The 13375-nt window shown below is 35.2% G+C and overlaps 1 protein-coding gene across 3 annotated transcripts in view; it reads right to left on the bottom strand.

Moving 5' to 3' along the window:
• Positions 1-13375, bottom strand: part of POLR3G (RNA polymerase III subunit G) — a 47102-nt gene that overhangs the window by 5295 nt on the left and 28432 nt on the right. For 2 of the 3 annotated variants that reach the window (XM_024125631.2, XM_028493067.2), the window contains exons 5-7: positions 11064-11114; positions 5370-5452; positions 1327-1473 (exon numbers count right to left, since the gene is read on the bottom strand). In XM_024125631.2, coding sequence (XP_023981399.1) covers positions 1327-1473; positions 5370-5452; positions 11064-11114 — 281 coding nt within the window. The remainder of the gene's footprint in view (positions 1-1326; positions 1474-5369; positions 5453-11063; positions 11115-13375) is intronic. The other variant, XM_024125650.2, reaches the window with a different exon arrangement.

Genomic DNA, 13375 nt, shown 5'->3' with positions numbered 1-13375 from the left:
GCTGTTCTTGTTAGGACAGATCTAAATTTCAACACAGCTCAACTCAAGTAGACTTTATAAACAGAGCATTTCAAAAGCCAAAGAATATTCAGGAAAATTCTGAAAAAGAAGGGTAACATGCTCTAAAATTATTAACAAATAATCAGAAGCTTCTATTAATTGGAACATCTTAGTGATAGTTCAGAAATAGATCAATGGAACAGAGTCCAGAAATACATCTAAGTAGGTGAAGGAATCTAATAGCTGATAAAAGAGAATTTCAAATCCATACAGAAAGAAAATTATTTAGTACATGAGGTAGGCAACTGGCTAACCACTTGGAAACATAAATTTTATAAGAATCCAAAATTTAATGTAAAGTACTTGTAGCATATAATAAAGATTTCTTAGGTGGAGCAATTCAGGTGAAAAAAAAAGATTCAGAGTGTGGTGTGAGAAGCTGAAATGGAGTGAAGACAATGGTCACTTGCAATGCAGAAGAAACTCTCAGCCTCGGGTTAATGCATGAGACGTTTACAAAGTCCCAAAGAGGCCGTGACCAACAAACTTACCCTGCTTGACTGACTCCAGCTTATTTTGAAATGCACCATGTTTCTGAAAGTTGGAAATCCCAAATCTAAAACACTGAGTTCTGACTGAGATACTTGAGGTTGGATTATGAATGTTCTCTGATAGTGTCCACATGCACTTTGGGATTTAAAACCTGATGTATTGCAGAGTCCCCCATCAAACCTATGTGACTAAATCCTTAATTACCTTATTGCTGATTTAAAATTGTATGTATATAGATCTTAAACTAATCTGATCAATTTCCTTAACTTGTGGACTTTCACTTTCAAATTTCCCTATCAAGTTACTTTTACCTCCTACATTCCATTTGGTATCACTGTAATTTCAAAGCTATAATAATTCTCCTGGTACCAAGAACTTGATGCCAGTGATAATAATATACCCCTGGGGGCTTCCCTGGTGGCGCAGTGGTTGAGAGTCCGCCTGCTGATGCAGGGGACACGGGTTCGTGCCCCGGTCCGGGAGTATCCCACGTGCCGCGGAGCGGCTGGGCCCATGAGCCATGGCCGCTGAGCCTGCGCGTCCGGAGCCTGTGCTCCGCAACAGGAGAGGCCACAACAGTGAGAGGCCCGCCTACCGCAAAAAAAAAAAAAAAAAAAAAAAAAATCTATCTATCTATCTATATATATATATATATATATACCCCCTGGTTCCCATCAACTTGGGTTTTTTTTGTTGGTTTACTTTAATTATATACCATATTAGATCATCCTTAAGCTTAGTTAACTTTGTTACTCTCCCAGAATAGACCATTACCTCTTCTTGTTCTTCTTCGTCATATTCCTCTTGTTCTGCAGCATTGTCATCCTCATCATCATCACCTTCTTTACTTTTCTCTTTGCTTCCTTCTTTCTCTTCATTTTCCTCATCTGATTTTTCACCATCACCTCTCTTTTCCAATTCCTGGTATAAATGAGCTTCATTAATTCAAATGGAAACCACTAGACTCTGACTTGCCTGCTCAACCTCAAGAGAACAGCTACCTATCACCCTAATTCTAACCCTCCCTTACCGACGCCTCCAGGCCACCACCTAGGACACCGTGAGTTAACTCAAGAAAGATGAGACTAAATGGCCTGTCATTACACTGGTTTTCTCTGAGTTTGCTAATTCATAACTGGGTCTTGAGTCATGCTGTGATATCAGCTCTGCTGCCCGATGCTTTATTTTTATGATTCCTATCCTACCTCCTTCTAAAATATTGAGTTGATTCTGTTTATGGAGAAGCACTTTCAGAATGTTATTTTGTTTTCCTTCAAACATGAAAGGAGAAAAGAGAATATAATGGTAACATTTCATAATGTCTATGTTTTAGTTTCTAAGTGAAACTGTTTAAAATAATATCAAGTCATCCTATTTGCAGATTATCCATGTTCTTATCTCTATTCTCCCTCATTATTTACTTCCCATTTCTAAGGATTTTTGTTTCTTAATGTATCTGGCAGGTACATTAAGAAAAGAGATTAAAACTCAAATCTCAGTAAATATTAGCAATTATTAGCAACTCTAAGAATGGAGGCAAAGAAGAGATGCAGAGTTAGAGAAACTTTGATTACCTGATGGCTCCACTTATCCACCTTGTTAAAACCACGGCCACCTTCTCATAAGACAGAGATTTAACTTTAAGATTACATCTTTATATTTCTATTATGATTACCAATAATTTTTTCCATTTGATAAAAAGTGACCTGTTTTTATTACTGTTAGTATCCATTTGCTAAATTGTTCTATGCTTAATTTGCACAAGTGACAGAATTTCACCAGTTTTCTAGGAGGTGGGGGACAGCAATAATTTCATATATTAATACTCATAATTAATGCATAAGATCACAACACTATTATTCTTAATCAGTAATCAGAACACTAATTCATAAATCTGTAAATACTCTACCCTATTATAAGATATTTGCTCTGTAGATTACATACAGAGAGAAAACATATTTTGTATTTGGTGTGACTACAACTTAACTATTCCATTTGGTTCTTAAATATTTTTTTAATCCCTTTAATTACATTCAAATTTGAATTTACGAAAACCAAAGGCAATGAAAGACTACATCAGATAGTCTCAATTTTTAATCAGAATTCAAACTCTACCCTTCCTGTCACCTTACCCCACTTAGGCAGAACAAATAAGACCAAGGTAATAGACATAAGATGATTTATCTTCATACTGACCCATGTTACCTTATATGAGTTATTACTACAATATAATGTGTGCAGTTTTTACCAATTGCAATCCCTTTGGAAAACTGCATGTAAACAAAATAGTATTTACAGATTTTTAAAGTGTTTATAAAAATACATACATATAATGATGACATATTAATGTTAATTAAGATATGAAATTTTTTTCTTTTCTATTTTAATCAAACCCTAGTAAAAAGGCCTACAACCCACAAGATTGTAGAGTTAAAAGGGAACTGTATTGCTATACTTATTTAACTCTGTGCAAGGTATATGCTATATCTGAAAAATCATGCTATTAGCTATTATTTAATAATTAGCAATAATTATTTAAACCAGTTATGTAAAAATATTTTTAAATATAGAATTCATTCAGTGCTACGTAGGGACTAGGATTTGATTTCCACTACTGCCACCTCAATTATCTTTAAATAAATAACTTCAAGTTTATTTCTACTACATAGACATAAATCAAACCAATAAAATACCTAAATCAGTTAACAAATATCAGATTTATGAAATTTAGAAAAAAAATCTCATACACACTATCTCATCACTTTATTCCTTTTGTGTTAAGGTATTAGTTTTAATTCATCTACTTAGTAGTCTCCGTTTTCTCTTCTGTGAGATATAACTATTTACCCCTACTACTTTATGGATTTATTTTAAGAACAATGTGAATAACACAATGTGAAGACACTTTGAAAACAGTTGAATTATGAACAGTTAACAGTTCTTCTAGCTTAAATACTATAGACCACTCACAGAGCCACCTGTATGTCATACAGAAATAAACTCAAATATTAGTTTACTGCTGTCTGATTATTCACACAATAACCATGAGATTTGACTGGATGTCATTCCCTCTCCATCACAGAAGTTTTATTAAAGAAAACTTGCAACTACTTTTGCTGAAGAAATGAACAATAATGGAGTCATCTGGAAGCTAACTTTGCCCTATTAAATAAAGCTGCTAACTCACTGGGATTTCTAGATTTAAAACTCCAGTTTTAACAAAGTGTGTAATGAAAAAAGGTGTTTAAATGTAGGGAATAAGGAAATACAACTTGTTCTGATGAGAACATCCAGAGGTCCAGATCTATCTTCCTTATAGCACATGTCATCTTAGCAACTTCTTTCCAGGAAGTTTTAAGAACAGTCAGAATCTGTGTTCAATCAGTACAAGATGGCTAGTTCTGCAACCCCATCCATCATTCCACCACAGTAAAACCTGACAGTTATTGCTATTCCTTCAACAATCCTCCTGGCTTGATTTTCAGACATGTTATCTTCAGCTCAAGTACTGGTCAAAAGTAAAATTTAAAAAGATGAGTTTCTCTTACCAGGTAGCTATGCCAACTTGCCCATGCAAGTAAAAGTTTTAAAGCCTTGACGTCCTCATCGGTAAGTAAGGAATAATAATACCCATCTCTCTTTGTTGTTATCAAGGCTTAAGCACATAATGGATGTAAATAGCTCATCAAAGAGCCTGCTATATAAAAAGTTCTCAAAAAGCGCTAGCTGCTATCATTATCATCATCATCATCATTATCATTATCATCACCATCACTATCAATGCAAGGTAATTCACGCATTGATAGTGGGAATAAAGGGAATAAACTGGGATAACCTCATTGGAGAATGATCTGCCAATATTTATCCATATTTTCCATATTATACAGTATACATAACAGCTGACCTAACAAGTCTACTTCTAGAAATCTATCCTAAACATGTGAAATCACATACTTAACATGGATTCACTGCAGCATTGTTTATAATGGTGAAACACTAGATGAAACATAATGTCTATCAATAGATTGCTGATTAAATAAATTATGGTTCATTCTTATAGTAGAGCCAAAAAAAAAAGAAGAAAAAGAAAAGAATGAGGGAACTCTTTCACAGACTGACATGGAAACATTGCTAAGATATTTTAAGTGATAAGGTGAAGAGGCAAAACAGTGCAATATGCTACTTTTTTGTCATTAAAAAGAAAAAAAATCTGTATTTTCTATGCATAAAATGTTTCTGGAAGGATATATAAGAAACTGGTAACACTGGCCGTCTAAAATAGATGAATTGAATGGATGGCTAGGGACAGGGATGGGATGGCATAGTTTTAGTTTATTAATCTTTTTAATTTTACATCTTTTTTTGAAATATTAAAAAATAAAGATATAAAAATAAGTGCCATAACATAGGATTTTCCCTCAATAGAATCTTCTACACTTAAACATAAAGCAGAAGAAAAGCATTTAAAATACACATATATCAATAAGAGAAAAAAATGAGAGGTTTTTAAAGATATACACTCATGTTTCTTTCAAATGCATAATTCAAATGCAAGGGGAAAAGAGGAATAGAGTGGGAAAGGAGTCAGGTGACAAAAGGTGAGGGAAGCTGACAGCTGAGTCGTAGAGAGGACAGAATGGAGCCCCCATATCTCCCAGCCAACAATGTTCAAACCTTGCTAGTTACCCTGTATGCTGGGCTTGGCTCTGCCAAGTGTACACATTATTTAAAAGAGAGAGAAGGTGGAAAGGTGGAAGAAGACAAAAAGAGGTATGACATTTTTTCAGTTTGTTCTTATAATAAGAAGAAAACCTTACCTCAATTTTTTTCAATACATCTGCAGTATTAGTGAGTGAAGTGCCTTTGCCTGTATCTTTTGCCTTTTCGGATTTGGGGCCTGCTGAAGTAAAACCACTGTTAACACATTTTTTCTATAACAGCAATTGTATATTAAATGTCTTCACCTTTTAATATGCCATCTAGCATGCTGGTATGCCATACCAGGCACACATAATTTGCAGGATGAATTAATTTTCCTAAAGAATGAACAAAATAAATCAGCATACATCACCAATTTTCCATGGTGAGGAGTAAACGATAATCACTTAATAGGATATTTTCTAAGACTGCAACCAGATATCTCTACTGAAAATTTGAACTGGCATTTAACGTTCTCAGGGCCAAAACTGCGACAATGTTCCCTCAGGTAGAAGCACTAGAGGGCCAGTGAAAGGCTCTCACAAATGTATCATCTGCACTGGCTTCCTGTTCACTGATCAGGAATTTTAAATAGGGCAATCTTACCAGGTTTGGGAAAATAAAAAACAAACTTCCAGTTATAAAATATATAATCACGAGGATGTAATGTACAGTGCAGGGAATAGGTCAATAATATTGTAATAACTTTATATGGTGATCGGTGGTAACTAGACTCATAGTGGTGATCATTTCATGATGTATAAAAGTTATCACATCACCATGCTGTACACATGAAATTAATATAATATGTAAGTCAACTATACTTCAATTAAAAAACATACAAGTATAGAATAAATATGTATTTGCCAGTGGTTAAAGAGATGAGAAAGGTTATATTCAGGGCAGCATAGCATTATCTTTGTAATGAAGATTAAAATAGTTAAATGAAACACAACCATCATATGAATCTGAAAACTCAAAGCAATATAAATAAAATGTTTTAATAGCTTTAGGATACAAAATTTTTTAAGCTATATCAAAAATATTACATTTTGAGGCTAATGTGAAACTGCAGGGTATAAAGAATTGTTTCACATATAGATCCTGCTAGTCAGTTACCAAAACATTATGATATGTTACAAAATTGTCCCATGGTGATCAAAAAGTATTACCATTCTTTCCCAAAATCAAACTAAATACCTAGAAATTACTTGGTAACAGAGGAAAATATGGCTCAGAAAGATGTAATTTTGTTAAAGATTAACATTTAACCTATAGAAGAAGAAATTTTTAGATTGTGGTGCATGACCCATAACTGATGGAATTTACAATTTATTATGTGATACCAAATTGCCCCTTGGGGAGTCACTGAGTTCAGAACTCCCAAAAATACATATTAGTGAGGTTTTGCTCAAACCAAAGTTATAAAAAAAAAATAGTTAGATTTAATGATGGGTAACTATCTCTGTTCCCCTTGAGAGCAAAGACTGTTTAATCTGAATTGTAGCACATAAAATATCATATATGAACAAGCTCTCAATATATATTATAATATTGATGCCAGAAAACACTAGCTAAGAATGTAACTTACATCAAGAAGTCTTTTTCTCTAAGGAGCTTTTATCAAATTATTTAAAGTTCATACACATAAATCTGTTAAATGGATATTATAGAACATGGTCAGGTAAATAAACTTATAAAAATTATTAATCTCTTAGCCAAGAAAGTCAGTTGCATATTCAAGTCTACTCAGCAATTTTGGCTATGTATTATTTATAATTGAGAAAGAAGTGTCAAATTATGAAAATCTGTTAAAAGACTGTTTCAACCCCAAAACATTTACATGAATTTTTTTTCATCTTTGGCCAAATACATGCATATATTTGTATTTTTTTGTTTCTTTCAACACCTGCCAATAGCTGGTTCTTCAAGAAACAAACTTTTTCAGTCTTTGGCTCTTTTGGTATTGTCTACTTTCATGTAAATCAGGGGAGACCATTTTAACAAAAGAGAGAGTATAAGCTTACCAGGAACATAACACAAAAATTATATAATATGCAATAAAAATATTAAGAAGAATGGAAAAAGAAAGTTTTGCTGTTTTCTTTTTCAACAAATGAAAATCCTGATGCACTGGAAGCTTTTACAAATCATCAATGTATATATGTGACTCTAGGGATGAGCAGTTGCTGGGATGTATTTGAACATTAATTCCTCCAAATCAGATATATTCTTTTCAGCTCTTTAAAGTCTGCTAAAAATTTGTGATCCACTAGGACATGATCAGTATCATACAAGCAAATGTTATCTTATTGTGAAAATAATATATTTGTCTAAGAAAAGCCAAGGGTATAAAGGACAGCAGGTAAACTATCAGATCTCAATATATAATAATTCTGTTCTCAATCAAGCTAAATATTCTTATATGTTGTAGTTTTGAAATAAAACACAATAAAAATACTTCCATTTAAAATATATATGTCAAAATTCACCAAATTGTATGTTTCGAATATGTGCATTTTATTATATGCCAACTATACCTCAATAAAGCTGCTAAAAAGGGGAGGGGGATCTCTTTCAAAAGACAGAAGTGGAGGGAGTACTTCCTAACTCATTCTATGAGGTCAGAATTACCCTAATACCAAAATCAGACACATATTATGAGAAAGAAAACTAAAGATCACTATCTCTCATGAATAAAGATACAAAACTCCTCAACAAAATATTCTTAAACCCAATCCAACAATGTATAGAAGGAATTATATACCACAGTCAAGGAGGATTTATCCCAGGGATATAAGGCTGGTCCAAAATCAATTAATGTAATCCATCACATTAACAAGCTAAAGAAGAAAAATCACATGATCATATCAATAGATGCAGAAAAAGCATATAACAAAATCAAACAGCCATTCATGATAAAAACTCTTAGTAAGTTAGGAACAGAGGGGAAATTCTTCAACTTGATACAGAATATCTACAAAAACACCCTATAGTTACATAATACTTAGTGGTGAAAAACTTGATATCATTAATAATAAAAATCTGACACTCTGCCACTAAGATCAGGAACAAGGCAAGAAAGTTCCCTCTCATCACTGCTTTTCAACATTTCACTGGAAGTCCTAGCTAATACAATAAGATAAGAAAAGGATACAAAAGGTATGTTGATTGGGAAGGAAAAAATAAAACTTCCTTTGTTCACAGATGACATGTAGAAAATCTGAATGAATTGGCTAAAAAAACTCCTGGAACTAATAAGCAATTATAGCAGGGTTATAGGATACAGGTTAATAAACAAAATTCAATAGATTTCTTATATATGAACAACTGACAAGTGGAATTCGAAATTAAAAACATAGTACTATCTACATTAGTACCCACCAAAATGAAATACTTAGGTAAAAATCTAACGAAATGATCTATATGAGGAAAACTACGAAACTCTGATTAATGAAATCAGAGAACTAAATAAATGGAGAGATATTCCATATTCATGGATAGGAAGAGCTAATATCTTCAAGGTGTCATTTCTTCCCAATTTCATCTATAAATTCAATGCAATCTCAACCAAAATTCTAGTAAATTATTTTGCAGAAATCAACAAACTGACTCTACTGTATGTATGGAGAGGCAAAAGACCCAGAATAGCCAACACAACACCGAAGAAAAATAACAAAGTTAGAGGACTGGCACTACCTGACTTTAAAACATACTATAAAGCTATTGTAATCAAGACAGTGGTATAGGTGAAAGAATAAATACATAGACCAATGAAACCAAATAGAGAGCCCAGAAAGAGACCCACATAAATACAGAAAAAGGCAACTGGACTTCCACGTGGAAAAAAATGAATTTACACAGACTTAACACCCTTCACAAAAATTAACTCAAAATGGATCACAGACTTAAATGTAAAACACAAAACTATAAAACTCCTAAAAGATAACATAGGAGAAAATTTAGATGACCTTGAGTTTGGTGATGACTTCTGAGAGGCAAAACCAAAGGCATGATCCATGAAAAAAAGAACTGATAAGCTGGACTACATTAAAATTAAAAACTGCTGTATGAAAGACACTGTCAAGGAATAAGAAGACAAGCTACAGACTGGGAGAAAATGTTTTCAAAAGACATATTTGAAAAAGGACTGTGTGAAATAATAGAAAATAATATATATTGGTCTCAGCTCCTGGTTCCTGGAACAGAACTCCTAAAACGCTTATAACTTCCTAAGTGACAATAGTGTGTTTTTTTATTGTTGATCTAATATGTGTCTAAATCCCTTGGAATTTACTGGGTGATAGGAGTGTCTTTTGTTCTAAGGAGGTGACACTTGGTGGGCTGCTGGACAGCTTCAGGATAGGGTGGGTTACCATAAACATCAAGCCATGATTAGAAGCCTGGAACTTTCAGCCTCATCTCCCATCCCTTGGAAAAGAGGAGAGGGGCTGGAGATTGAGTTAATGATGATCATGCCCATGTGATGAAGCCTCCATAAAAATCCCCAAAGTATGTGGTTCCAAGAGTTTCTGGGTTGGTGAACATATCAATGTGCTAGAAGGTGGCACATCCCAATTCCACAGAGACAGAAGTTCCTGCACTGGCGACCTTCCAGACTTTATCTTATGTATCTTTTCACCTGACTGTTCATCTGTATCCTTTATTATAACCTTTATTATATAATAAACTGGTAAACATAAGTAAATGTTTCCCTAGGTTCTGTGAGCTGTTCTAGCAAATCAAATCCAAGGTTGGGGGTGGAGGGCATGGGAACCTCTGATTTGTAGCCAACTCAGACAGAAGTCGTGGGTAACCTGGAGACACACTATACTTGTGATTGACATCTGTAGTGGGGAGTAGTCTCCTGGGACGGAGCCCTTAATCTGTGGGGTCTGTGCTAACTCCAGTTAGTGTCAGAACGGAATTAAATTGTAGGAGACACAGCTGGTGTTGCAGAGAAAGACTTGATGTGCAGGAAAAAACTCCATACATCTGGTGTCAGAATTGCTGTGAATGTGGTAGTGGTGTGACAGGAAAGGACAAACACCCAGCAAGAGTGTTTTTCCTACAGACTATCATCCAAAATATACAAAGAACTCCTAAAACTCAACAATAAAAACACATTAAAAAACCCAGTTTCTCCAATGTCTTTCCCACAACCTCATCTTAGCAAGCTTGTACTTGTCCTTCAATCTGGAGTTCAATTGTACCTCCTCAAAGAACCCTTCCCTGGCCTCCCCGTGAAGAAAGTATGTTACTTTTAATGTCTTTACTCCAACTGACTGTGAGCTCTGTGAGGGCGAGGATTACTCCTACTTTGCTCACTGTTTTATCCCTCTTAGCACAGTGTCTGGCAATAGTAGATGCTCAACAACTTGGTATTCGGTGGAATTATGAAAGAACAACACAACAGAAGCTTTCACTGTGATATTTTATGTACACCATAAAGTTCTATTCGACAGTTCCCAAACGTTACCAGTTCCAAATGTTTCAGTTAAAAACTTAAAATATAGCCAGTATAATCATTTTAAAATTTTCAAATATGCAAATGAGAATATCTACATAATTGAAAAGTCTTTCCTAGCACATCAAAATTCCATAATTAAAGGAAAAACAAACAAAAACAAAGAAAACAAAACAAAAAATCAACAGCAAAAGGCTCCAACAAAATAATCATAATGTCAAAAATATTTTAAGAAAAAGCATTCAGAACATTGAGTGTAACATTAGATTGACAGTTCCATATTAAATGGAAGTTAAGCAATAACCTTTTCCCACCTGGATTATTATTATTATATTAGTTAATGTACCTTTTTTGCATTTTTTTCTTGGCATCAACTCTCTAGGGAGTCTTCTCCAATCTGTGTGTACAAAAGGAGAGATATAAAAATGGCAGTTTCCTCTAGGAATTACTGGCACTAGCTATAACTATTTAAAGAACATGATAGTTGCTCATGCAAAGGAAATAAAGTTTCTTAATATCTGACTATACATATTTAGCTGGGATCAAATTATAACAGTGATATATTTTCTCCTATGAAGAAAAAAAGTTTATTAAAATAGCTTTGAAAGAGTGTTATAAAATTCCTACAACATTCTTTTAACAGCTATATAGTATTTATATAATTAATTTCAAATACAGAAATTTTCATAACAAAAAAATGTAGAAAAATATTTATGGGCATGAAAACTTATTTATGATATACTGGTAAATTAAAAAAGCTTCTAAAACAATACATATAGAATTCCATTAAAAAAATAAACCTACCATATAAATATTTTTATATATATTTGTGCAGAGAAAGCTCTAGGTTGGGAACAAAATATTACAGTAATTCCTTACGAGTGTTAAGATTACAGCTGTTTTTCTTAAGTGTTATTTATTTAACTACTCTGTTTTGTAAGTTTTCTGTAGTTGATATCTATTTTTTAAAATTTATTTATTTAACTTATTTATTTTTGGCTGCATTGGGTCTTTGTTACTGCGCACCGGCTTTCTCTAGTTGCGGTGAGCGGGCGCTACTCTTCGTTGCGGTGCATAGGTTTCTCATTGTGGTGGCTTCTATTGTTGCAGAGCATGGGCTCTAGTCTTGTGGGCTCAGTTGTTATGGCTCATGGGCTCTAGAGTACAGGCTCAGTAGTTGTGGCGCACGGGCTTAGTTGCTCCACGGCATGTGGGATCTTCCCAGACCAGGGCTCGAACCCGTATCCCCTGCATTGGCAGGCAGATTCTTTTTTTTTTTTTTTTTTTTTTGTGGTATGCGGGCCGCTCACTGTTATGGCCTCTCCCGTTGTGGAGTGCAGGCTCCGGACGCGCAGGCTCAGCGGCCATGACTCGTGGGCCTAGCCGCTCCGCGGCATGTGGGGTCTTCCTGGACCGGGCTCCGGACGCGCAGGCTCAGCGGCCATGACTCGTGGGCCTAGCCGCTCCGCGGCATGTGGGATCTTCCTGGACCGGGGCATGAACCCGTGTCCCCTGCATTGGCAGGTGGACTCTCAACTGCTGCGCCACCAGGGAAGCCCGGCAGGCGGATTCTTAACCACTGCGCCACCAGAGAAGCCCTGTAGTTGATATGTATTTCTTATGTAATAAAATTTTTTTTAAAAAGTTAAAATATGTGATCACAATCCTAATACATGAAAAACTAAATAAACAACTCTAATAATTATAGGAAAACTTTAAAATTAAAAATACAAATAGCTATGGAAAAGTAAATTCCCTCCAATTAATAATTTTGCCTAGAGGAGAGAAGATGGCAGAAGAGTAAGACGCGGAGATCACCTTCCTCCCCACAGATACATCAGAAATACATCTACACGTGGAACTGCTCCTATAGAACACCCACTGAACACTGGCAGAAGACCTCAGACCTCCCAAAAGAGCCGTGTATATTAAAGGCTCTTGGTGCTCCAGCCAGGCATCAGGGCTGTGCCTCTGAAGTGGGAGAACCAACTTTAGGACACTGGTCCACAAGAGACCTCCCAGCTCCACGGAATATCAAACAGCAAAAATCTCCCAGAGATCTCCATCTCAACACCAAGACCCAGTTTCACTCAACGACCAGCAAGCTACAGTGCTGGACACCCTATGCCAAACAACTAGCAAGACAGGAACACAGCCCCATCCATTAGCAGAGAGGCTGCCTAAAATCATAATAAGGCCACAGACACCCCAAAACACACCACCAGATATGGACCTGCCCACCAAAAAGACAAGATCCAGCCTCTTCCACCAGAACACAGGCACTAGCCCCCTCAACCAGGAAACCTACTCAACCCACTGAACCAACCTTAGCCACTGGGGACAGACACCAAAAACAAGGGGAACTACGAACCTGCAGCCTGCAAAAAGGAGACCCCAAACACAGTAAGATAAGCAAAATGAAAAGACAGAAAAACACACAGCAGAGGAAAAAGCAAGGTAAAAACCCACCACACCTAACAAATGAAGAGGAAATAGGCAGTCTACCTGACAAAGAATTCAGAATAATGATAGTAAAGATGATCCAAAATCTTGGAAACAGAATAGAGAAAATGCAAGAAACATTTAACAAAGACCTAGAAGAACTAAAGAGGAAGCAAGCAATGATGAACAACACAATAAATGAAATTAAAAATACTC

This window comes from Physeter macrocephalus, chromosome 8, assembly GCF_002837175.3.
Source record: "Physeter macrocephalus isolate SW-GA chromosome 8, ASM283717v5, whole genome shotgun sequence".
Lineage (NCBI taxonomy): Eukaryota > Metazoa > Chordata > Mammalia > Artiodactyla > Physeteridae > Physeter > Physeter macrocephalus.
This window is presented reverse-complemented; position numbering and strand designations above follow the sequence as displayed.